Source organism: Lutjanus erythropterus, chromosome 5 (assembly GCF_056507025.1).
Source record: "Lutjanus erythropterus isolate fLutEry1 chromosome 5, fLutEry1.hap2, whole genome shotgun sequence".
Taxonomy (NCBI): Eukaryota; Metazoa; Chordata; class Actinopteri; order Lutjaniformes; family Lutjanidae; genus Lutjanus; species Lutjanus erythropterus.
In genome coordinates, this window is record NC_139321.1 from 23842276 (window position 1) to 23870171 (window position 27896).

A 27896-nucleotide genomic window follows, 5' to 3' on the forward strand; every position below is an offset into this window, starting at 1 on the left:
AGGTCAGCTTCACTGTGGCATCATAATGTTCAGCTACTATCAGTCTGTCCTCCTCTAAAAATAGTCTATGTGAAGACAGCGTGTTTCTCACTGGAAATTATTCACTGGATTCACACATGTATAGTGAGAACTTCCATTTTACCAAACAATACACTTAATACCTTTAATTAACTTCCTTCAGTCTTCACCACAAACATTATATGAGTCTGGACAGACATGAATGTAAACTGGTCGGTGGAAACATATAACTGTGAGACAGTAATTCTGTTTTTTGACTGCTCTACAGTCACCGACAGCTGACTTCTGACTCTTCTTAACTGGCTGCTAGGGGGCCACAAGCGATCAACAATTGCTTCAGTCTGAAATCTTGTTTCAGCTCAGGACAAGGCTTGCAGAGGTAATGTTAATGTTTAATATACTTTGTAAATTTCTGCTGGCTGCATCCAGCAATTGTGGTGGCATTGCAGTAGGCGCTTCACCACCTGTTGCCTGGTGGGTATCTGCACTCTACTGAGTGACCTCTTCTTCATCTAGTTTGGTGAATGTAATTCAATATATAATGCTATGATATTATTGTAAAACACGGCACATTTTCACAAATCTATGGTCACTGAGACAAACATCAAAGGTTAAGTACTAACATTTAATGTATTTTTAATGTGTTGTAACGGTCCCCTCATCATTTTGCAGCTGTTCCCAAAGTTTGAGTCAGTTGCAACATCTGGCTTATTATTTTCAAATAAAATATTGTGAACGATTAGTAATCATCTTTAAATGGTGTAAGTAATTAGTTTAACAACCAACGATTTGGTTGGTTTGGTCCAAATAGTCTGAGAAATGTTCCGTCTCCCCTTCTACATGGATGAACTGATCCGTTTTATCAACGAATGAATGATAATTCATGTCCGAAGAAGTATTTTCCACAGTTTTTGAGAATTAGAAATAAAAAAGTTTAAGCCCACGTAAACTATACGTGATGACGTCATCCGCATGCTCGCTCCCCTGCTTGTTGTGGCGTTCCCCTTCCTCCGCACCCGTCCCTCCGTGCTGCCGCTGGAGTTAGCTAGGAACTGGAGGAAGGTCTCTCTCTGTCGTGACAGCCCGTCCTCCTAAACTTTCCCTAGGCTAGGCTGAGCCTGAAAGACGTAGAGAGTGTTTCATCCGTGTTTTCGATGCATGGGAGTGCCCTGGGAACGGCGACGGGAGAAGGTAGGTCTCTGCCGCCGCCGCCGCGGCTGCCGCCTCCTCTGGTGTCGGTTGGTCTGTCAGAGCTTTCAGTTGAGCCCCGGCCCGACTACCGCATTGCTGCCGATAGAAGTGAGAAAGACGGGCAGTGTAGGCCTAGTTAACTTTACAAGCTAACAAAGGAGATCTGGATTTAACCGTCGTTTATGTTGGTGTGACTTTGGCTGTGCCAGACGATGGTTTCTGACTGTAAACCAACGGGTGCCAGCGCTGCTGCGGCCGCGGTGTGTCATACACGGGTGACTTCATACCTCTCACTCTGTGTGTGTGTGGGTGTGTGCGCGCGCGCGCGCGTGTGTGAATTTTAAAGTAGACATGCTTCGTGCAGAAATGATAAGAAATCTAAGTTTTACACTTGTTATCCTCAGGGTTGTCAGTGTACATACCTCACCAATAGACCTCACAGAGCTGATGTAACTACAGCCAAATGAATGACATTTCTGTAGGCCGACTGTGCTCAGGTTTTTAAAGGGACAGTTCATCCTCAAATCAAAAATACATATTTTTCCTCTAACCTGTAGTGCTGTTTGTCCATCTAGATTGTTTTGGTGTGAGTTGCCAAGTTTTACAGATGTTGGCCATAAAGATGCCTTGCCTCTTTTGAAGACAATGGAACTAGATGGACCTTGGCTTGTGATGCTGAAAGCCCTGAAGGAAAATACATTTGAGAAACTAAACAGCAATGACCCAGGATAATCCACAGACCATTTTGCAAACAGTTTTAGTGCTGGAACTATTTTCTTTCTACTAAGAAACGTACATCTACTAATGGATGAGAGGTTTCAGCCATCGATTTATTATAATGTACTAGATACAGCACACAAAGATGGTTCCCATGCAGTCCAATGAGAAGTGCTCACCTTGGGCATAAAGCAAAAAAGTTTTCTACATTCCAGATTTATTTCCTGAATACTCAATATGCACAGTAGTGTGTTCCCACTTGCCCCTGCCCGCAAATTTGAGTTCGCCCATCGACTATACATTGTGATGACATCACAGATTTTTAAATCATATTTTGGCTCTAGGAAGGTTTACAAGCATAAAAGCTGGATGAATAAAAAAAATTTTATAGAAAGAGTCATAACTCACATTGTTTGCAGTTTGAGTTGTGGTGTCAACAGTTTTACAGACATGTCTTATAACTGAAAATCTTAATGGGAAAATGATTTTGGGGCTGCAGCAATACCATGAGTGGTCAGATTTATATGTTACATCTATGTTTTCATCTCAGCTGAGGATGCCATTATTGTTTACATACCGTGTTATAGCGAGCGTCTCATGCACACTTTCTTAAGCGTAGTGATATAGGTGATAGATGGTAGAAGGAAAATAGTCCCTACATGAAACTACTCAGAACAAGGTCTCCCTTTACAGCCGATATCTACAAAACTTGGCAACCCAATCTAGATGGATAAATAGCACTACAGGTAAGGGAAAAAAGTTTATTTTTCATTTTGATGTGTCCTTTCCCTATAAACCAATAAGAAAACAGGTGTAGGTGTGATAAAAGCTAAAGCTAGGGCTATAATTCACCTCCATCTATTTTACTTGGCATGGTATGTCAGGGGCAAGTTCCAGCTTGTCAACAAATCAGCCATCATGTGTACACGGGATTAGTTTGTCATGTCTAAAGTCTGAAGCATGTCAAAGCGTAGTCAGGTTGGCATGTGTTGTTTTAGCCAGTAATACAGAGGGATCATACAAATATACACACAGTAGTACACAGACGAAAAGATACCAAGAGTAGAAATATGTCACGTGTACTGGCATCTTTTCCCATAAACACATCCTTAGCATCCTTCATCCTCTTCAAGAGACTAGTGGTCCGAACAGTCTCAGTGGATATCTCTAGTGCAACAGCAGCCTGGTTTTACCCGCCCCTGTGTGTGTTTTGTAACTCTGCTACATCAGGATGAGATGCTGAGTCTTCAGGCCATGCTAATCTGATCTCGTAGCCAGCTCACTGACTCCCATCCAGCTGCCAGCTGAGAACCAAGGCCACGTCAGACCCCAAGGCCGGGCTCGACTCAACTGGACAGTAGTCATGATGAGTTTGGGTTCAGGATGGTGATGTTTGCATGAAGGTCATTTCTCTTATGGACTCCTTGAAATGTTGAAATTAACCAAACCATATGCTTTTTTTTTTTATTAAATATGGAATTTAAAGGTACAGTATGTTAAATTTAGGGTGGTTTTAATGTAGTATTCATAAGTATATTGAAAGTATAATTACCTGAAAATCAGAATTGTTGTATTTTCATTGCCTTAGAATAACCCCTTTATATCTAAAGGGGGCACAGGATCTCTGACATAGAGGCTGCCATGTTGCACTACCATATTTCTGCAGAAATTGCAATATGGTCTACAGCAATTTTCAAATTACAGGACACACAATATTTGTTAATGTCTAAACGTGTGTCGAAATGCCATTTTAAGTTAAATACCATGGTGCCGCAGACATTTCCTAGCCAGCACATCATTCTCTAGACTTAAAAAAACATGTTTGTTTAGTACAGATCCCTGAAAAAACACCCCATACCATACACAATATAATCATTTTAATGTGTTTTTTAGTGAAAATGAGAATAATGATGTAAAAATTATCTTTTCCTCCAAATTCTTTTCCTCTATATTTCTTCAAAATTGTTCAGCCCTACTTGCAAGGGAAGGTGAGGTGAGATATTTATATTAGGTTAATCCTCCCGTCACTGCCCTTGACCAAGGCGCTGGCTTTGAGACCTGGAGTTAGTCGCTGGGTGCTGCCCACTGCTCCGAACTTAATATTGGTCAAATGTGGAGAATATGTTTCACTATTTGTTGTACTTGTATAATTGTGTATGTGTTTGATAAACTTGATTTACCATTTACCCGCAAGCTCATCACTTGATACTGCTAAATTCTACATACTTATATACTAATACTTAATATTATACTAACGCCAGTTCATCGCAGGGCTAACACATAGACAGACAACCACTCACACTCACATTTACACCTACGGGCAATTTAGAGTCCCCAATTAACCTAGCATGCATGTCTTTGGACTGTAGGAGGAGGCGGAGGGAGAGAACCCACACAGAGAACATGCAAACTCCACACAGAAAGGCCCTGCCCCAGCAAGCTGGGGGATCAAACTCAGGACCTTCTTGCTGTGAGGCGGCAGTACTAACCACTGCCGCCCACACACAGAATTAAGTGAAACTAAAAGCACTTTACTCTGCTTGAGATAAACTCAGTAAGATTAATAATGACTGCACTGTTAAGGCAAATATGACTTTGTATGACTTTCTTTAGTAATATGAATTACTTTGGATGATGGTTGGATGGTAATTGTGGCCACAACCCAAAGATATCCAGGTTACTGTCATAGAGGAGTGAAGAAACCAGGGAATATTCACCCTGAAAAGCCGAGCATTTGGACATTCTTTCCTAAAAACGATTCAAAATGATTAATTATCAAAATAGTTATAATTTAATAGTTGATTAGTAATCCATTAATCCTTGCATCTAACAATTTCCTTCTCATAGTGATGTGTTGCTGATAGAACTGCAACAATCAGTTGATTAATGTATTAGTCGATTGAAAGAAAATAAGTAGGCAAGTATTTGATACTAGATTAATTGTTTTGAGTCATTTTTCAAGCAAAAATATCAACCTTTGGTAGTTCTATCTCCATACATGTAAGGATTTGATGCTTTTCTTTGTCATATATGATAGTAAATGAAGAGTCTTTTGTTTTTGGGATGTTGGTTGTACAAAAGAAACAATTTCAAGACATCACCATGGGCTCTGGAAATTATGGTGAGCATATCTCACATTTTTATAGACTAAACGATTAATCGTGACAGTAGCCAGCAGATTAATAGATCATGAAAATAATCATTAGTTGCAGACCTAGTTGTAGATGATGGTCTTGAATATTGCATCATTAGCTGTATCATGATACTGTCATTACATTACAAGTGATATAATTATACCACTGTGATTAATGATATGATTATATATTTACTAAATATGTCAGTGAAGGAATAAGTAGTTAAGCTTGTTTATTCAGTCTGTCTTTATTTCCTATTAGTCTTTGATGTGTCCCACTTGTAGCCTTCCTGCGGTGGCCTAGATTCCCCCTGGGGAAATTCATCTACACGAATCGAATCCCCTTTGAATTTAGACAAATTCCTCAGTGCCTCCTGGCCACAACTATAACAGGTGCATGCTGGTGTCTGTCTGGCTTTCTGAGCTTACATGTAATTTTCACCTCATTTCAGTGGTTCCCCATCAGTGTCTGTGTATGTACGCTGAGTCAACTGTACATTGAGCCTATAGTTGTGCCTAGCTTGGCAGCAAGTGAAGGCTTGAACATTCACTGTGTCTGCTGCAGCTGAAATGGGTTTTGGTTATGATTAATGGCCCCTTCGTAATGTTCTTCAGCATGATATGTGTGTTGTGAACCAGTGCACCAGACGTTTAGGTGAAAGATACAGGAGAACAAAGTGCTACTGTTAACCAAAGCAATTTCTAAGCTAAAATAGCTGTGTGCCTTTCTCTCAGAGGGAAATGTGTTGCAGGATATTTACTGCACAAACTGTCCATGTGCTGCGTTGAATTTGTGGCCTGGAATTTATGTGACCTGCATCAAGAGAAACTTTAATTTTATTTTAATTGAGCACAGCAAAGTCTTTACCGTGATGTTTTTGCTGCACCTGCATTTTAAACAAGTATGAAATCGATTGGGAAAACCTCTGCTTGTGTGCATCAAAATATTCATCAAAAATACACCTGTCAGTACATTTCAGTCCCTCAGTGGGGACATCTTTGAGGAGGCCACAGGGAACATAGAAGAAAATCAGCAAAGGGCAGAGGAGTGAGGGAATGTCAGGAGCATAAAAGAACAACAAAGGAAGATAAAGCAGAGGAAAATGGAGAAAATGAAAAGCTAAAAAGAAGTAAAGGTCTTCTTTTCGGCTTTCTCCCCTTCGGTATAGTGAGAGAGCCAGCTGGACGTACATGTGAGGAGGAGAAAAAGCTGGGGAGGCAGAGGAAGAAAGTAGATAGAGATGAGAAGGATTCATTTTTCTTCTGAGTAATGGTGTGCTTGCAGTCCCACACCTACTACATCTGAAGGCATATTTTTGTCAGCATTTTACACAGCAACACAGAAGAGAGAAAAGATGGCTGGCATGTTCACCAGAGATTAAAAAACTGGGCTGAGAAAAGAAGCAAACAATTCAGAGCAAACCAAGGTAAGAAATAATCAAAAAACAAGATGACAAGCAGAGACTCTGTGGGATTAGATAACACGTTCAAATGAAGGCATACAGAAAACACGGTGGGAAATACCTCAGCGAGATGCATAAAATAACAAGGGCAATCACTGCTGTGGTAAGGAAACCGAACTGAATGATGAGAGGAAGTGGGAGGGTCTGTGTAACCTGTTTGTGAAGACTGAAGATTGTGTGGAGTTAAGTAAGATGTTTTTTTTTTTTTTTCATTAATTTTTTTTTTATGTCTTTAACCAGAACATTGTTAAAATTATTGAGGCCAGTGAAGATGTTGACAGACTTCACTGTCCAATAATAAACATTATTAAACTATCATTGGAGTGTCAGAATAACTATATAATATAATCTAATACAATATAATTATTCCTGTGTTTGCTGTACACTGTATAGGTGTACTGTAAAAATGAACACTACCCCTAGGCTATGTTTTATATCATATTACTCCAAAATCCCCAGACGTTTTAGGCTAATTTCACCATTAAATCATCAGAGTTTATTGCTGTCCTTCCAGAGAGATGTTTTTGTCAACTCTGAACTCTGATATGCTGTATATGAAAAAATAATATTAGTGAAGGCTACAATAATTAGTTTGTTGATAATTGTTAATTACTGATTTACTTCTTAAAATAGCAAAATGATATTACTTAAAATTATACTACTACTTCTATTGCTACTACTGCTACTATTAATACTACTACTACTAATAATAATAATTTCTTTCAAGTTTTTGAATCTCTTTTCTATTAAGATTTTTTTAATACGAAAGAAACTCAGGATAGAGATAGCTCAGTTTAACTAAACTTCTGAAGATGGTGGTCAGTGCATCCCCAGTTTGAGAAACAGAGAGAGCCACCATCACAGAAGCTAAGAAATATACTTTGGTGTACAGGGTCAGTAACAAAAGGTATTTTAGCCACTTAAGAAGGTCCACCTAAAAAAAAAAGCAATATCAGTTTATGTTTACCCTATATTTAGAATATTTTCAACACCTAACTTTAAGATCAGACAGCCTTTTTTGATGGCAAATCACTGTTACATAAGCCAAATATTGCTCTGTCTAAACTGACCAAATGAATGCCTTGAGATCTTAGTTTGTGTTATTGCCTGACCTCAGTGAATCCAAACTAACTGTTTAAAAGACAGAAGTCACTCAACAATAAAAATTAACAGATCAAGGCAGCGGCAGACCAGCAACTCCTGTGTTCTGCAAGGTGAAATTACTTGTATGGCCCATGGAGTCTTGTAAAGCGAAGCTAGAGTGATCGAAATTAATGAATAATCCACTTAAAATCATGTGGTGTTATTCAGATAGGCCTTTTTTAAGTAGCTAAAATGTTGCTGATCCTATCCATGGCGGTAAATTCCTTAGCTTCCAAGCTGGTTCTCCTCTCTGCATCACCAAACTGGGGGCATACCGATATTCAGCTTTGGCTGCTGTTCATTCATAGTAGTATGAATGAAAACAAAAGCCACAAAATATGATCAGATTTCTTCCCTCTTCACTAATCTTTTAAATCTAAAAGCAGTAACAGTCAAGTCGTTCAACTGACTCTTCCACTTACTGATGTAGCTCACTACACTTTAATGCTGTCACACTGTCAAATCTCTGACTGCTTTGTCAATTCATGCCACTTCAGATGTTATTTTTTGGTTCTGTTCAATTATAATCTCTGCCCTGGTGTGTCTGTCTTTTTATCACTTTGCCTGACTGACCATGACATCCAGCGAGTGTGTGTGTCCTTGTTGCTTTTCAAACAGAAAAGGATAAAATATCAGACTTCATTTAACCTATGGATGTTTTCTGAAGGAATGACAAACAGCCATGACTGCTTGCTGTTGCATAGCTACACAAGTGTGTGTCCTTGTGTGCTCCCCCCACCTCCACACACACACACACACACACACACACACACACACACAAACCCTGGCCAAGGATAATACTCCTCCACTTCCTGCCTGAGGAATCAGTGTTAACATTGACATATTTTTTAATAAACACATGAACACATCACATGTTAACATTGTTTAACATGTATCAATTACAATTTGCTCATCCCATGCTGATGGCTGCACACATGGTCGTTGTGTAGCTGGATGCAGATCAAAGAATAATGAACACACTTACATGCTGCCGGCATCAGTGTGTGTGTGTGTATTATGTATGTGTTTACTGAGCATGAGTGTGTCAGCATGAGTTTAGAGATGGCAGCGAGAGCCTCAGGAACTCCAAGCTGTCAGCTGCCTCTGTTCTCCACTATACACACACACACACACCCCAAAACATTTACAGCCTCGGCTTCAGCTGCAACCCACTGTTACCTTTGTCAGATGAACAAACTGGGCAGAAAGCGGTGATAGATTGCTTGGCCTTAGACTGGGCTGAAAATGAGGGGAGTGATGCCAGGGACTGACAGATGGAACCATATTAGGCACTGCCATTCACTGTGTGGATCACTGAGTGCTTCTGTGGACTGAAAAAAAAAAGGTTTCAGGTTCCATTAGTGCAATAACCTCATCACATTATTAACTTGCTATAATTTTTGCACAGCTATTAGATAGGAGATTTTGTGTATAGTTGCATTCATTGCCTGATTGACTGTGGTCATCCTGTTTTGGTGTTTATCTGTTTTGTTTTTGTTTGGTTCTGTTGGCCCCCTGCAGACAGTGCTGGTGGTCCTGACTGTTCAGCAGGATGAGTGAGGCGGAGGGCCAGTTCTACAGCGTTCAGGTGGGAGACTCCACCTTCACTGTACTCAAGCGCTACCAGCAGCTCCGCGCCATCGGCTCTGGGGCCCAGGGCATCGTCTGGTGAGAGGCTGTGCTTTTTATTAGCACATAACCAATTTTGTTACCATTCCAGGGTGTTAATTCAGAGTTCCTCCCCATTAATGTGTCAGGCCTATCGTGGCAGTATAGGGTCTGTCTCTGTGTCTGTCTGTCTGTCTGTCTGTCTGTCTGTCTGTCTGTCTGTCTGTCTAGCATACAAATCCAGAGCAAGATGTCAGGATTGCCATGTTGTTTGGGGATTTGATTACCTTGATTTTGCTTTGTGCAGCCCATTTAAGTGTTTAAAGTGAGGAGAGAAAAATTATTCTTTTCTTATCAAGTTGATAAGTCAGAAAACAGCTTTGTTCTGCAGGAGGTAAGGATGAAACAATTACCAGTTTCATGATAAACCACTGTTTCAAATTTTAATGATCATTAAAACAGTGTTTATTTACAGCTCTTTTAAAAACTCACAGCAAATACTATACAGCATCAACCAAAGTTAATAGGTTTCCCAGATGCAGACGTGCTGCACACCAAGCAGCATGGGTTTGTTTTGAGTCGATGAAAACCGAGACATTAGGGCTATAACAATATATCAAATATCATGGTGTTGCAATAAAAAATGTCTCAATATTGGACTTGGCTGTGATGATATATCCACTGCAATATTATATGGTTAATTACTTTCTTATTTTAATTTTATTTTATATAAGGACTGTTGACTTTCACAGGACATTCATTGCCAAAGACAATTCATGCAAATTTTTTACACATGCTTAGGTCATGGCTTGTTACTTTCACTTTATTTTATTGAATAAGGAAATTGGCAGGCACTTAAAGTTAAAAGGAAAAATGAATTTTACCTGAACAAAAATGCTGTATATGTTAGATTTATTATTTAATGAAGGACATTTTCTCAAGTCATCATTTATCTTTGTTTTTTCATATAGTCTTTTTTATGGTATTATTGTACCTTGAATTTTGAGTATTGTTACATCCCTAATTCAGATTGCAATTGACATGCTGCCACTTAAAATAATTGAGAGGTTTTCAATATAAAACTTGCTGAAATGATTTCAGTGTGTGTATCAGTACTTTTTGAATATTTTCAGCACATTTTAACAAAACTAAGTTTGTACTGATAACGATGATAATTTTCGTCACTATAATTATGATATGAAATGTTCATACTGTTTCATCTCTTGCAGCACTGCATTTATTTTCTTCCTAAATAACATTTGTCTCCACATTTGTTCCCTCCACCATACAATGTGTGACCAGTTCTGCTCTAGATACAGTCCTTGGTATACCAGTGGCAGTGAAAAAGCTGTGTCGGCCCTTCCAGAACCAGACCCATGCTAAGCGTGCCTACAGGGAGCTGGTGCTGCTCAAATGTGTCAACCACAAAAATGTAAGACTTCCATTTAAAGGTTATAGGTTCACATGCCTGTCTTAATTAAAAAAACAAAAAAAAGGTGCCCATGTCTACACTTAAACAGTTCAGTCTTATCATAAAACATCATAAAACAGTATCATATCATACTTTTTGAATATTGGCCATCAAGAGAACTTTTCCTAATATGTTTGCAGTACAGTTGATAAGAGAGAAAACCCACCGTTGTCCTTCTGTGCAAAAAATATGTTGCAAAGTTTATGTGAGACTCACAGCAGGGTCAGTTAGACAAAGCAGGTGGATGTCACCCAAAGTAGCAATGGTTTTAGTTCGTAATTCCCCTTTTGTGTTTTCCCTGACATTATTTTTGTGAGCTACAATGGAGGGACAGTAACATAAAGAAGGAATTCTGTCTTTAAAACACTATAATTTCAGATGATACCCACTTGATTTTATTACCTCAGACTGCTGAAGCCTCATATTAGCCTCAGCTAAGGTTTGGAATGCATTTTTGCACAAAAAAAAGAACTTTGTGGATTTTGTTCCCCATTACTTGTGGCCTATTGGAAGCACACAAGGAAGAGATAACTTCATAACCAGTATGAGCAGGAAGAAAAATTACAGCAAGAAAAAAAACAGTTTCAATGTTCATATGAGACTCTGACTATTTAAGACTGACTATCCTTTTATGTCTAATGTTTGTTACTTTTTTCTGCCTTCTGAAATATGTGCTATAGGTCTGATACAGATATATAAAGTATGGTTTGATAACAATTTATCAATATAATATATATTTAATAAATAATGCAGGGTCGTTAAAAACTGCTGTCAGTCAAGTAAGGGATAATTAATGAGTAGGTGTGAAGGCATGACATGGAGGGGAAGAACAGCCTGATGCGAAGCAACAAGATTCGCAGATTTTTTGGTGAACGTTTTTCACTCAAAATCAAGCTTACTGTTGCGGTGCGAGCAAACAACTGTCTACATTTTCGAGTGATGTATTTATTCATAACGTACATCATTTTCTTAAACCTTGTTTCTGAATAGTTGGAGGACTGTCTATCTAACTTGTAACACACAAGTTACACAAGTTTTTTTTTCCTTCCAAACCCCATCCTTTTTGAGTATATTTCTCTAAAAAGGTTGCTGTGGATCATAAAGATGTCGCTTCTTCTTAACCATGTTAATTAGTCTCTCGTTCTCCCTGTCGACTGCCCTGATGAGGGGAAACACAAATACCACATCAGTCTTAGCCAGATAAAATATGTTGGAGGTGTGTGAAACTTTCTGAAATAGAAATGCGCTGACGCACGCAGCAGGTTAGGACATCCTCATTTAGGAAAACTGAAGCAATCAGCTGTTCACTTGCTCATTCGCAACGCCTCCAGTAAGGAAGTAGTGTGGGCTTTGACATCTGTGCTTTGTCATGTTGCTATGGTTGCAAGTTGGTAGCGGATGAATTTCGAATGATGAATGAACTTTTCTTAACTACGTGTGCCTTAAGCAGTATTAACTCACACCTGCTGGCCAATCAGAAGAGTATTCAGTCAGACCCTGGTCTAAATTAAAATGTATCCTGTATCATCTCATGTGTTGTTTCATAAGAAACTGATATTGCTCTTTCTTTTATTTAAGTGATATGATTTACTGTACTACTTCACTATGACTGGCAGCCAAAACACAACAATATTAATTTCTGTTGAAATAAAGAAATATTGACATAATGCACAGACTTGAGAAAAAGAGTGGGTCAGCTGTGAGTGTGAATGTAATTTCTTGCGCAAAATGAGAAAATGCAGACAAAGCCACTTAGTGCTCTGCGCCCAGTTGGCTAGCTCTCCACAGTGAAGTGGATGTAGCTGAGAGAGTAACAGAGTGGACTAATAGCCTGTCTCTCTTCTTGCAGATCATCCGTCTGATCAATGTGTTCACGCCTCAGAAGTCCCTGGAGGAATTCCAGGACCTGTGAGTGGCAGTGCGGTGTTTTTCAGCTACAACAATCTACTCTGTGCTTTCTGCAGAATTCAGGGATTTTAGCTGATGCGTTTTCTGTCTCTGTGTTTTCTTCCATTAAATGAACATCCCTCACTTATCCGTCGACCTCTTGTATTGTAATCTGTTATTTTTTTATGCTCTTTTTGGTTTAATTGCTTCTTTCTGTATGAACTTTTTACCACCTTTTCTGCCTCTTCTTTGTGCCATTTCCTGCACTTCTCTTCTTCTCACTTCCATTTTGTCTTTTAGGTATCTGGTGATGGAGCTGATGGACGCCAGCCTATGCCAGGTGATCCACATGGACTTGGACCATGAGAGGATGTCCTATCTGCTCTACCAGATCCTCTGTGGCATCAGACACCTGCACTCAGCTGGCATCATCCACAGGGTAATCTCTATAAACAAATACCTACATGTGAACAGGTGAAGGACGACCAGATGTCAGATTTTCAGATGGTGTTAATTTGCTCATTAATTAGCAATTTAATCAAGAATCCTGTTCTAAATATTTATTATTTATTATTGCAAAATTCATCTCATTGTTGAAATGCCCTGTAGACAGACTTGAAATAGCCTATGAATTCCTCCATTTGCATTATTAGAACACAATATTGCTTTAAAGATACTACACAAGTTTCAAAATGTTATTAAAACTTGACTTTAAATTTGTGAACACAAACCAAAAGAGAAAATAATCATAAAATAATATTTGTCAAGTACTCAACAATATGTGACACAATCCTAGGCATCTGGTTGGCTACATCACTGTGCTGGTTTGTTCTTGTAGCGTAGATCTGGGTTATGTGAAGTTTGGAAACAGAAATAAGAGGGCATGAAATACCTTGACCTCTACAATAGACCGTAGGAACCTTTGATCACAATCTCGATCCAAATTCATCAGATTGTCTGCCCATTTTTGAAAGAATGTGGGGGTCTTTAACTCTTTTGGACCAATTGCTTAATTCAGTGGCACCATGCCTGCTTCCAGGCATAGAACAGTGTCAGAATCATATAATATTGAATACATTTGTACACATGTCCACTTGGACAACTTTTCTTCCTTTAATTCAGTTCAATTCAAACTTTTTTTCAGAAGGTCCTTGTTAAATGCTACATTTTTCTCCAAAAGAGCTGACATTCATTCTGATTTCTCCAGCTACTATCTGTTCAGAAATAAATGCCTCAAGGGTAATGTGTTCTTCTGTGGGAATGTTCCCAGAGATTTATAGGTTTTCTCTCTCCTCAGGACCTGAAGCCCAGTAACATTGTGGTGAAGTCAGATTGCACTCTAAAGATCTTGGATTTTGGCCTGGCTAGAACAGCCTGCACTAACTTCATGATGACCCCCTATGTAGTTACCAGATACTACCGCGCCCCGGAGGTCATACTGGGCATGAAGTATAAGGAGAATGGTAAGGACAACCAAGCCACCTGTCTTATATCATATCTTATATCTTTAAAATGTTGGCATGAACACATAATCAACAAGGAGATATTGTGATTAACATGGAATTAATATGGAATTATATACCAATGTAGTACTTTGATGTGTGAACAGGAATAAAATGACCAGCTGTTCAGAAATTAAAAATGCCCAACACTGCTGATAATAGTGTTTTCCCTGTCCAGTGCTCCATTTGTAAACTATCTGTGCTTCACTGTGGAACCTGATGCAGAATAAGAGCCATCATTACTGGTTGATATTAGTTTATATTCATTTGAATCTTATATTGATGTCAGCTAGTATACAAAAACATATTACAGAACAAAATGCAAAAGACAGCATGAAGTTATTAGACTGTGTCATCATAACATAGTTTGTCGAACAGACTCGATTGTTTACATAAACAGCAACGTTTGAGTAAGCAAAAAAAAGCTGCTGCAGCTGAGCAGATGGTGCAGGCTGTTAAGAATAATAGGTTTGCTTGTAAAACCCTGCCTGAAGTGCACAATCACAAGTCTTTGATCCAATATCAGTCAGGTTCTCGCTTGTCATTAGGGATCCAAGCACTGCAGGTGCTGGAACCATCTTAGAACAATTTGAATTGTTAGTATTATTATTATTATTATTATTATTATTATTATTATTATTATTATTATTATTATCATTGTTATTCTGGATTATTATTATCATTATTATTATTATTGTGTGCTTAAAGTGATCAGTAATCAAACTTTTGAGAGCTTTAAAAGCTGTTAAATGCAGTTATGCTGCTTGAGGCTATTTTTTATTTTGGTAATTGATGATGACAGTGAATGTCCTTATCATATCACTACACTGCTGCAGTGGATCTGTGGCTAAATAATGACTGAAACGATCTCTCACAAAATCCTCTTTCCAGGAAAGGACTCTATCCTTCCTTGTTTTTCTCATTTTCAGTTGTTTGTAGAGAGTGAAGACCTTCAGGGGACATACATGGTGTTTTTAAATCATAAATAGATTTTTTTCCGTTCACACAACATATGTCAATGAGAGGAAAAGGTAAAATATTCATACATTTACAGTTGTTTTACTGCCAAGTGCATATTTTACAGAGTCTACAAAAAGTCCATTGTAGTCTTTGGGATAACATCTTAGCTAAAGATGCTTAAAGCTGTCAGTTTGTGCTGCACATTTTTATAACGTGTCATTTGTTGACCAAACACAGTCAAGCTTTGTCTTTTCTAAATAAGCCACTACCACTTTAATATAACACCACCCTGATAAATGTTTTACAATAAGGTTCTTAACTATGTTCGAATTATGTCTGATACCGAGTTCAATACCACAACTCTGAGCATCTGCCAATAAGGATACCAATCTGACACTGTCTTTTAACATTGCTTAAAGTACTAAGCTGTTAATATTAATACATTTGTATGGGTGCACTTTGATTAACCTAGCCATCTAAAAAACAATGAAGAACACGACTCACATCTGAACTTTTTTCACACAGAGAACCTTTAACAGCATTTTTGATTGGTCAGCACCATTCAAACATTCAAACCGAAAATAAATTTCATCTGTTATTTGTGACACTTCTCTCTTCACGGCATGTCGCTCAAGTTTAGTTTAGCATTTATGTGATAATTCAGGCTAATAGGTTATGCAGGATTCTACTTATTGTTTTCTCCAGTATCCAATCTAGTGATTTATCAGCCCAGCCCTAGTTAAGACTTAGTAAACAATTAATAAGCTGTTACAACATTAGATAAAAAGGGCAAATAGTTAGCCCACATTTATCGGCACTGTTCAGCATTACTTTGCTTGGTTTGTCTTTTCCATTAGCCCAGCATTTATACCTGTCAGCTTCATGACATATTTGTTAATCAATTATCAGCATTTAACCACTGTCAGCATATCAGAATAGTCAAAAGTGAATTTGGCATCCAAATAACATATCAGATTACCAGATTAATATACTAAGGCTTTGGCAATATTGTTTAACTTAAGTTAAAGTTATAATTGTCAGTACTCATACTCAGATTGATTAATAATAAGAAGAAGTAACTGGATTTATGAAATGTGTACAGCCTAATTAATATCCTATTTATTAACCCTTTGTGAATATTCATAATGGTAATCTTATTTTAAACTGGTGCTTTTAGGATTACAAAGATTCCTATGTGGCCTGGCCACATAGACGAGTCATTTTGTCAATTTAAATCTGTAACTGCCCTGTTACACAGACACAATGAATAGTGTAGCCTGTCCAAAGTTTAAATTTAAGATTTATGCATTGTATTCGTAAACTTGACTAAAAGCGACCTGTGTGATCTGGAAACATTACGTTGGCACAGAGAACTTTCAGCTTTTGTGAAACTGAAAGAGAAGGAAGAGAGGAGTTAATGGCTGTTTGCCACATGTACACGCTCTAAAGCAAACAGTCAACTCAGGGAGTGAGAGAGAGAGAGAGGCAAACTACATCCCACTCTGCTAAGCGCGCACACAGGGATGAAGAGAGCAACAGCTGTGTAAACTGATAAGCAGAGCTGCAGAGGCGAGGAGAAAGGCCTGGAAGGCTGCGTCTGGTTCCCAAACCAGAGAGAGAAAAGAAAGCCAGCCTGGAGATGGATATGATGAAAGCATCAGGCCACAGCTTGAGGATGGACCAAAATAATGAGAGCTAGAGATGCTCTGCAATTCAGTGTTTATCATTCAGCGTGGTGTTTATCTATGGAGACTTTATATTTAGTGTGCATTAACTTACGTGGTTGATGTTATGTGATTATTATTTAATATCTTCTGTGTATGTGTGTGTGTGTTCATGTTTGTGTTCTCTGTTCCCAGTGGACATCTGGTCAGTGGGGTGTATCATGGGAGAGATGGTAAAGGGCAGCGTCATCTTCCAGGGCACCGACCGTATCCTTTTCTGCTCTCACCGTCTTTGTGTCACTCCTTATCCCACTTCTTCCATCTTTCATCTTCCATCAAACCTCCATTTAGCTCAGAATATGTCATTCATCTTGACAGTTTTCATGTCTTACAGTTCTCCTTGCACACTTGTCTGTCAGGACATCTCCCTGTTATTTCCTCAAAATATAATCTGTTAAGTAGGACTGCTCAAGATTTCCAGCAGACCCCAATTTAAACTGAGAGCTCCATGTGATCCCTGCCTTACTCAGTGATTATTAATCTGCAGACTTGTTTTTCAGTTAACTGTAATGTCCTTAATTGATAGAGGGAATCAAATTGAAGCGGTTCAATTCATTTGCATTTATATTGTCCATTTCTCTGTTTCTAATGGGTTTGGTCACCCCTTCACTCACCAGCTCCCTGCAGTGCCGCTGTCCATTTGCACCTGAGTGGCTGAGAATGGATAGAGGGCACAGTGTGATTCTTGGATAGATTACTTTTCGTTGGGGAGGTGACAGGCTTTGACTGCAATTATAAGTCAGCAGGCACGATGAATGTGCATATCTGTATGTTCAGACATAGTAGTGGCATGGTTTCATTGTGAGCATGCAGACATGCTAGCATGTCGACATTAGCATTTAGCTCAAAGCACTGCTGTGCTTAAGTAAAGCCTCACTGATTGGCTGGCATGACTGTGACTCTATTTTGTGCACTGGATATTTATACACGTTATGGAAAATACATGCATTTCTCGCTCTTCAAATGTTTCTCTCATTTGCTGACACACGTACATGTCCATAATGCAGCAGAGTTTTCCCTAACCAGTGTGTTATCCAGACATCGACCAGTGGAATAAAGTGATTGAGGTTCTGGGCACGCCCAGTCTGGAGTTTATGAACCGATTGATGGAAACTGTGAGGAACTATGTGATGAACAAGCCGCAGTATCCGGGTGTCAGCTTCGCCGAGCTTTTCCCAGACTGGGCCTTTCCTTCTGATTCAGAACATGACAAACTGAAGAGTAAGAATTTCAGACAATAAAACACCGAACTTTAAATGCATATTGTTACAGTTTAATAGTGTATGTACTTCAGAGCATTGCACTGTGTTTTTAGATATCTTACCAAGGACACTGCCATGATGTGCAGATTTTAGTTAAATAGAAGCATTTGTCTGCAGTATATTGATAGACCAAGACATTTCCCAGCAGTATTACAAGTACACAGAAGCTGAACCTTTTATACAACGAGTTCAGAGAATGACGATGCAGGTCAAAAGTCTCTCTGCCCTGATTTGTGGCATTTACAGTTAGAGATCACATCACCGAAACCAGAGAACACATCCTGACATTCCCAGAGATGTTACCCAACACCGTTAGGGAAAGCAATCAGTTCTCATGAAGACCGCTAAAATGAAGTGATGTCATCTCCATAGTAACATTGCCTCCTCCTCTGTTGCCATAACAGCGGGTCAAGCACGGGACCTGCTGTCCAAAATGCTGGTCATTGATCCTGAATGCCGCATCTCCGTAGAGGAAGCCCTCAATCACCCCTACATTCACGTGTGGTACGACCCTGCAGAGGCTGATGCGGTGAGGAGAATGATCCAGCGGCGGCACGCTTTCATCAATGCAGCAGCTGTGTGTGACCTTGCTGATACGTTTATTTCTCTGTGTTTCACAGCCTCCTCCCCAGATTTCAGATAAGCAGCTGGAAGAGAGAGAGCACACCATAGAGCAATGGAAAGGTAGGATGTACTGCCCTCTAGGGCAGTCTGCCAGTAGTGCAGTTAACCTTCTTTACATTTTAATTAAAGTTGCAGAAAACTAAATCTAAGAATCATGTTTCTTCTATATCTCTGTGTACTTACTGTATATGTCATGTCCTGTGCAAAGCAACATAGAGGTTACAGCTGAGCAGAGGCACAGAAGTAGAAAAGCGATATTTCCACCTGCTTTGTCTGCAGTTGTTTTACTCAACCACAGCATGCTTGTTAAGCTAATAGCAAGGTGTTAGAAACTGTCAAGATATTTTTGTCATAGAAACAAAACCCCATTGTTTTTTTCCCTCTCACCACACAAGCACTTCATCTTAGCACTCCCAAGTGCCCTGCCAGCACTTTTCTGTCAGAGAAAAATGTTATATGGACAGAATCCCTTTACTCATTGAATCCCATGCTCAAGTTATTGAAATTGACTACTTCGTTCAAGGATTTTATTTTTTTTTATGGTGATGACGCCATAAAATATGATGACAGTTGTGGCTTAGAATGAATCTTTTCTTAGTCACTTACAAAAGCTTCCTGGAGGTTTTATTTTGAAAAATCTGCCAAATGCACATCTTTCGCCTGTCATAGTCTGTGAACTGTTCAACAGTTTTCTGTGAGAAAAAAAACATCATTCCAATTCTACCAAACCAGGAAATAACGAAAGTAAAATGTAGAACATACAGTACAACTTATTAACAGCAAACTGATGACTTTTCTAAGGGCTGAAGGCCTGACCGCAGGTAATTAATGCACATTAAACTACAAACTTTCATGTATGTTTGAGGTTGCATTCTCAGTACACAACAACAGCTCTAAAAGTTTTCTGTTTTCTACAGAACTCATTTATGAAGAGGTGATTGACTGGGAAGAGAGGAATAAGAATGGACTGATGAAAGAAGATTGCTCCGGTATGTACATGCACCGTCCTCATTCATAATCTGTAGTATCGGGCACCAAACTGCTGTAAGGAGCCAGAGCACAACTAGGTCACAATTGGTTTCCTCATTTACTAACTCTAAATGCAACCCCAATCCCAAAATAGTTGGGACGTTGTGTCAAATAAAAACAGAAGCCATTGATTTGCAAATACTTTTTGACTTCTATTCAGTTGAATACAGTACAAAATCACAGTAAGATATTCAAAGTTCATATTAATAAATATACACTCAATCTGAGTTTGATGCCTGCAAGATGCAAATAAGACAGGGGCAGCAGAAGACTGGGAAAGTTGTGAAAAGTAAAAAAAAATACCTGTTTAGAACATTTGACAGGTAAACACGTGAATTGGCAACATGATGGGTAAAAAGCTCAGTCATTCACAAATACTGATGGGGCGAGGTTCACCATTATATGGAAAAATTCAAATAGTCCAACAGTTTAAGAACATCGTTTCAAAACACACAACTGTGAGGACTTTATGTTTCACCATCTACATTCCATAATATCATTAAAAGATTCAGAGAATCTGGAGGAATCTCTGCATGTAAGGGACATGGAATGCACTTGACCTTTGACCTCTCAGGCAGCACTGCATTAAGAACCCACATAATTGTAAAAAGGATATTATATGGGCTTGGGAACACTTTGGAAAGTCATTGGTGGTCAACATAGTTTGTCGCAGCATCTACAAATACAAGTTAAGATCTGATATAGACTGATGCAAAGCGTAAAACTCTGTTGAGGTTTGACGAGTCCAGATTTCAAATTGTTTCCCATCTGTGAGGGCCCCATTAATGCTGAAAGGTACATAGAGGTTTTGGAGCAACATATGCTGCCATTCAAATAATGTATTTTTCAGAGATGTCCCTTATTTCAGCAAGACAATACCAAGACACATTCTGCAAGTGTTAAAACAGTGTGGCTTCATACTAAAAGAGTTCATGTCCTAGACTGGCCTGCCTGCAGTCCAGACCTGTCTCCTGTTAAAAATGTGTGACGCATTATGAAGCACAAAATATGATGACAGAGGGTCCACACTGTAGAGCACCTGAAGTCATGTATCAAGTAAGAATGAGAAAGAATATCAGTTTCAAAATGTCAACAATTAGTGTCCCCAGTTTTAGTATTATTATTGAAAGAAGAGTATTTATCTCCAAAAAAGAAGAATCTTGTTTTTGTACTGAATTTAATTGGATACAACTCGAAAAGGATTTGCAAATCACTGCATTCTATTTTTATTTACATTTTACACAGTGTCACAACTTTTTTTGAAATTGAGGTTGTATTATTTTTATCTGTACAGCTACTTGAACTTTGTATCTCCGGGTTCTCTCTATTGCATGTGTCATGTATCAGACGTGGTGTCAGGTTCAGCCTCCCAGTCCTCATCGGCCAATGACATCTCGTCCATGTCCACGGAGCAGACCTTGGCCTCGGACACAGACAGCAGCAGCATCGACACGCTGACAGGACCGCTGGACGAGAGTCACTGAACACAGTCCATGGCCACATGTGTCTGCCTGTCTGCTTGCCTCAGTTCCCATTTACAATATTCAAATATCACTTTTCCTTTCTTCTCTTTACCACCCCCCCATTCTCTGAATTCTGTTTTTTTTTTTTGCCAAGTTTCTCTTCTATCTCTTTTTAACCTCAATGAATAGGTCTATTTTTCTATTTTCTTTCTGTGTGTGATAATGCGGATCTTGTTGATCCCCTTCAACTTCCGACTTTGTTTTTGGACTGCTGCCTAGAGGTGAAAGCTATCCATTCTCTCTGTTCTGTTGGGTCAAATGTTTTATCTTTTTCTTACCTGTGAATATTGTTTAATTCGATCAAATATACATGATGTATGCATCCATATGGATTTTCAGGTTACCAGGAGTAGGTGGGGGATTGTTGTTGTTTGTTCTGTATGCCTGTATTTTAATAGTTTTATTTTTTTAGCGAATATTAAGTTGAGACCAGAGGTTATTGTCATCAAATTAGAGCAGACACGCACTGAACATAGACCACAGCTGCCAGCTGCTCTCATGCATGTTACGCCAATATGAACAAAAGCTTACCATAATGATGTCCATCTGATGATCAAACACCCACTCAAAGTTTGATCGACCCTTCAGCTAGCTTGCAGTATTGCAGATCTCCACAGTGTTTTTGAATTATTTGGCTTGACTGATATGGATTTTCCTCCTGACAGCTTGAGGAAGCTGTGGTTGCAGTGTTACAGTTTTATTTTCCTGATATAATGTACTGTATGTCAAGATTTCATGATCTGACACTCATAGTGGCTGTAGACTCTTTCGCTACTAATAGATAAGGTGTGCTTGTTTTGTTAAGAAACTCGACATATATCGCGATCACCCCTATTTGACATAAGGTACTGACTAACAGTGTGTATATCAAAAGAATACAACATAATCCTGTGAATCCGGGAGAAGCAAAAAGATACATGTTATATTTATTTTTGTGTTCTTGCAAAATGTTGCACACAATCACATTGAGGCTAATGTAAGCCGAGCCTCTTGTCAAAGCATTTCATCGACAAATCAATGCATTGGCTGCTCCTTTTCTAAACCATTCCATTAGTGCTGAAACAGTAACAAAATTGATCATGAATCAGACATCATATAGAAAACATGTAAAGGCAGTAAAACACAAATGCCTGTGTTTAACTTGCATGAAGGCATTAAAAATGCCAATAAGATACAGTAGTTCTTGTTACAAAGAGAAATCCGTTCAGGTCAATTCTTTTACTTACAGTACCTTGATGTTCTTGGTTCTGAAAGCCTTTTTGATGCAGATGTTTTGTTTGTTTTGTTTCGTTTTTGCCTTGTACGCCTTTGTGTGTGTGTGTATGTGTGTGTGTATCAAAATGTACTGTGCAGCGCTCTTCTTCATTATCTCCTTCAAATCGTCCTTAAAGACAGCGGTTGCCTGGTTGCAATAGGCGACGTCTGTGGATGAAGTTGGCCCCTTAACAAGAAGCAGACATGTTGTGGTTCAAAATGAGGATGTGACTGTGGAGTCCTGAACGAAACCCTCCGAACTCAAGACGGAAACTTGCTTTTTTGCTGCTCTTTGCAGAACTGATTGCACAGTGTGATGGACATGCAGAAATATGACACTATGGAGTCACTGAGAACTTGAAGCACCATGTTGTACACTATATTTTCATTTTATAAACCATGACCTTATTCTTTCAGTCATGCCTTAAAAATGACCAGAGGAGTGGCCAATTCACTCCCGAAAATATTATCAGATAAGGACTGAGCATCGCCGTGCTCAGAACATCTTGTGTGTTTACCATGTTTAAAAGAAAAGAAAAGCTCCATTGTATACACTATACATCTCATATTTTTGTTCAGTTTGTTTCTCCTTTTATTTTCAGAGATGTCCTGTGCATTTGCAATGACCACAATATAATCACTTGGCCAACATCTTTTGCCCTTACGTAACTAATAAAGTGGACATCAGTGATTTATTTTCTTTCAGTGATGTTGTTTTGTATATTTCTCAGAATCTTATGAATTAATTGTGCATCACTTTAACCTTTCCTAAGTAGGGAAGAAAATATTCTGCATACATAGTGATAAACTACTATTGGATCCTGACTAGAGTTAAAGGAATAGTTCACCTAAAAATCAAAAATACATGTTTTTCTTCTTATGTATTGTGCTATATATCCATCCATGTTACCATGTCTTACCAGCTGTAGAGGTGTCTACGTTCTCTTGAATATAGTGTAGCAAGATGGTGCTCAGCTGATGCTCAAAGCACCAGAAAAATCAGTAATATGGTTGCTGGCTGTAGTTTGGTAGAAAAAAAGTAGACTCTGCATAAAACCGCTTACAGCAAGGTTTGTGGATTATCTTGAGCACAGGGTGTCCGCAGGGTCTTAAAAAGTCTAAAACCTAATTTTATAAAGTTGCATTGATCAGTTTAGCTTGTTGAAATCTGCAGAAACCCTGTGAGTAACTGGGTCATGATTTTTAGACAGAGGCACTGCCCTTGGGTTTTTCAAATATATTTTCTTGTCGCTTTGAGCACCACAAGCTGAGTGCCATCTAGTTTCATTATATTTGAGAGAGGACAGACACCCCTACAGCTGATGCCTCCAGAGCTCGGCAACTCATACCAAAACAATCTAGATGGATAAAGAGCAGTACAGGTAAAAGGAAACGTGTTTTTGATTTTTGAACTGTCCCTTTGAAGACTAGTGAGTCTTGTGCCTTTTGTCCTTTGCTTTCCAAACACTGTCCATATCATCACACACACACACACACAAGTCAATTTTTTTTTCTCAGAAGCTCTTGACGATGCATTCTGTCTTCTTGGCCTCGTTGTTGAGTTCTCCGAAGGTGTCAAAGAACTGCTCCATTTCCTTCTGCAAAGTTGCGTTGCGTAGTTCTGCAGAAGCTCGGGCCTTTTCGGACTCCACGATCTTAGCCTGAACAACCTGGTACCAGTGCCGCTGCTGTGCGAGGTTTGTTTTCAACCGAACAACCTCCACCTGCAACTCTTCGTTTCTTTGCTCTAGGCTGGTGGTTAACATGAGAAACAAGGGAGAAAGACAGGAATGTCAAAAAAAGAAGGCTGATAACTGGGTTAGGTTTTTCTAACAACCAGTGCATTTACATGTACATTAGTCTGTTTTCTTTTATTATGTCCAGGGTATGGCATTTACACAGGTCATGAAACATCCCGCTACTCCTGTCCCTGTATACATGACCACAACAGCATCCAGGTTTCTGATCATTTGCCTGCAAGTGTGTCTTGATTTCTCACCATTTCAGCAGCTATAACTCCTTTCACACATGCAGCCTGTCCCTTAAATGTTCAGGAACATTTCCTGCATGGGATCAATATTAAGGGAAATCTGAATCTCTTAATTTTCCACCTCAAGACCTAGTAACATTTCAGGGAAAATCCTGGTACAGATGTGACTGGTGTGTAAATCACAGAGGACAGAAAGAGACCAGAGAAAAGTACATATGCTGACAGTACAGAACACAGTGAAACAATCATAATTTTACATATAATGGTGCAATATAAACTGAGCTTCACTGACTATATGTAGGAGGAAATTGCAATTTCAGGTGTTAATTAAATGAAAGGTTTCCTGTCATACTTGCTTGTAACTAATCTTTCACTCCAACTTTTAAATGAACTCTTATGAAGTTCCTAAGTAGAACTATAAAGAGTTATTTGGCTTGTCTCCATAGGTGAACCCATTTTGGTTCATAGTAGAGCCTTTTGTAAAAGCTCCACTTGAAACCCTTCTACAGAGTTCCACCTAGAACCCAACATCAAGGGTTATACCTAGAACCATCTGTAATAGGTTTCACCCAGAACTCCGTATGAGAGGTTCTAAAAAGAACCCTTATATGGTGTAATATTTCCACTCAGAACTGTCTCTGGGGGTTCTGTCCAGAATATTTTATTTTCTAAAGGTGCTAACTTGAACCCACCCAGGGGGTTCTACTGGAAATTCTTTTATACAGTGGTACAAAGAACCCTTGGGTTGTTGAAATCCTTGAAGAACTCATTCTTCCAAAATGGTTCTTTGGATGAAAAGGAACTGGTAGAGCCCCTGATGAACCCGTTCTTCAAAAAGGGGGTTCATCAGAAGCAAATGGTCCTGGGTGGAACCACAACCCTTCAGGAAGAGTGTAAAACTAGGCACCCATGATTATGCAGGACTGTCCCATTGCGCTGTTCTTGCGGTGCCATGGAATGAAAGACCGAAATGTTCCTGAATGAAGCTGCATGTGTGAACAGTCTGAAGGAGCTGGACAGGTCAGAACAGGTGTCTCATAAAGGTTAAGGTTAAGTTATATTGTAAAATTCAATCTAGCAATCTATCTGTCAACTTTCCACACTTTATGTCAAGCTAAAAGAATTGTTATTTTCCTTGTGTCCTTGCCAACCAGTTCTGATGACCTTACACTGAGACTCGCTCTATCTATATCAGTAATAAATGAGGTATGTGTTGTGTCTAGGTCAGCAGCATGGCCCCTTAAATTAGCTCTCTTTCCAGTGCCATGAGCTGTTCCTATAGGTCAACCACACAGGCTGTGCTTTCTTTGTATTAAAACCAAACCACTATTTACTAATAGAAAACACTGCAAATTTGTATTTTAGGTAAGTGGGAAAAACACACAATATATGGTACACCCAAGTAGCTAACATTAAATATGTGATACAATGAGATTTCCACAGGAGACTGTCAACAGAAGTATCTGCTGTTTTAAAACATCCAAAATCCAATGATTTGAATTTTAGGACTTAAAATGTAAATACGATTTTGACAGGTCTTACTGAATTATGATGTTGTTGTTACTTTTGTACATTGTATTTAACTTAAGGCTTGCTTTTAAATGTGGGTTTGGGAAAAAAAGCTGCATTGATCAAACTGTAGCAACTGCAAAAGGAAACCAAGTAACCATTAATGCACTTTTTTTTGGCAGTATGGATGTGAAATAGATCTTACATGTAAATTGCATTCATAATGGTCCTAAAAGGTTTATGAAGGTTTTAAGGTTTAAATTTATGTTGTTGAAACCTACAGAAACTCTGTTCAACACAATGGAGATCATTAGGATTAGCAATAGTCTCAGTGCAGTCTGTGTTCTGAACGTAGCACATCAAGGGAGAATTTTGGGAAACTTTAAAGGAATGCGATAACAGTTATCGGTGCACCGTGAACTAAACAGGAAATAGGCTGAAGCTCGGGGTCAACTGAGGCGTGGGAACATTGTGTTACCCTTCACAAGAGGAAACACACCGAGGGCTGTAAAATTCTCATAGGCAAGTCACTGAAGTGAAAATGTTATACTGGAGCCAAGAGCATAAGCACATTAGATTTCGGACAATTATTTTGTCTCCTACATGCTGTGCCTAATCTCTGTGAAGGGATTATGTTCGCTGTGTAGTTTGGAAAGGAAAGCCGAGACAAAACAAGACAAACGTTACCTGATTATTCGTGCCTCATACTCCTCCCTCTGTCTGACTATTTGCTGTTGGAGGCTGGTGAGGAGGCTACGAAGGGCGCTGGCTGAGGGGTCAGCCAGGGGCACAGGAGGGGGCACCCTGGGAGACCAGCGGGACGGCTGCTCTGGGTGCCAGACTCCAGCTGCGGGCCACAGAGTTTGGGATGTCTGAGGGGAACTCGCTGCAAGATGTTGTAGAGGAGGCGACGACACTGGGAGGTTGAGATGCTTAAATCCACAGGAGCCTGAGTCCAGCTCTGGCTCCTGTTCGTGCTTCCTGTCTTGGTCTGGATTCTGCTCCTGATTACTTGAACAACTGTCTGCAAGGATGATCTCACAGGAGGACCAGGGGCTCTTGTCTTCACTCGCTCCCTCATCGTCCATCAGTCCCTGGCTCTGCTCGGGGGCCCACGCTCGGTACATCTGTTCCTGGAAGTTTGTTTCCATGTCAAAGACCTCCTGGAGGCTGTCAGGGGTGGCAGCGTCCGGGAGGTTATCGTACAGAGAAAGAGCGCTCCGGTGCTCCTCGCTCTGGGAGGGATTGGGGCTCTGGTTCACATGAGCTCTGTCCTGAACTCCCCAGCTACCTCCCTGCTCTCCTCCTCCTCTTGTTCTGTTTATGCCTGGCTCCATCTCTTCTTCCCAGCCCTGTCTTCCCGGGCCGCCTCTCCAGCTGCAGTAGCTGTGATCTGGCCATGTGCCAGTCCCTCTTCCCCCACTGACCAGTGCGGGGACCTCAGCTGGGGCCAGGGCAGGCAGAGGGCTGCAGGGGCCTGGGAGTCTGGTTACAGCCGGGCACACAACCCTACTCTCCATTTCCTTCTCCCTGGCCCTCCCTCGCTGGGCAAAAGGTGGGCAGTTGTCGTACAGGGGGTCCGTGGAGCAGGAGCTGGCTGTGGTTGGGGTCTCAGTGGGAAGACAGTGCAGCTCCATGGTCCAACCAGGCACATGGGGGTGCTGAGAGCCTCAGATAACCACCCTCCCCTCCTCTGGCTGCTATGACTTGGGATTCAAGCCTTGGATTGTGGGTTTGTGAGCGTGGTGCGGAGCCTGTGCCAGGTGCTGATGTGTCGTGGGGAGAGGAAGGTGTAGGAGCCCTCCTCCCCTTTGGCTGGCTCTCTGCTGTGAAGCTGCTGCCTAATGGTAGACAGACTATAGTGTGTGTGTTTGTGTGTGTGTGTCTT

At 39.8% G+C, this 27896-nt stretch overlaps 2 protein-coding genes across 2 annotated transcripts; one reads left to right on the forward strand and one right to left on the reverse strand.

Annotated features, from left to right (window-relative positions):
• Positions 1-988: 988 nt before the first annotated feature.
• On the forward strand, positions 989-23204 carry mapk9 (mitogen-activated protein kinase 9). Its single transcript, XM_084719296.1, has 12 exons — positions 989-1209; positions 9187-9333; positions 10576-10705; positions 12594-12652; positions 12932-13070; positions 13929-14094; positions 16953-17024; positions 17856-18038; positions 18484-18608; positions 18700-18763; positions 19621-19692; positions 21080-23204. The coding sequence occupies exons 2-12, from the start codon at positions 9218-9220 to the stop codon at positions 21214-21216; spliced, it is 1263 nt and encodes a 420-aa protein (XP_084575422.1). The 5' UTR covers positions 989-1209; positions 9187-9217; the 3' UTR covers positions 21217-23204.
• LOC146326935 (uncharacterized) lies at positions 22151-27896 on the reverse strand. Its single transcript, XM_084719297.1, has 2 exons — positions 26696-27896; positions 22151-24261 (listed from the first exon to the last, which is right to left on the reverse strand). The coding sequence occupies exons 1-2, from the start codon at positions 27643-27645 to the stop codon at positions 24024-24026; spliced, it is 1188 nt and encodes a 395-aa protein (XP_084575423.1). The 5' UTR covers positions 27646-27896; the 3' UTR covers positions 22151-24023.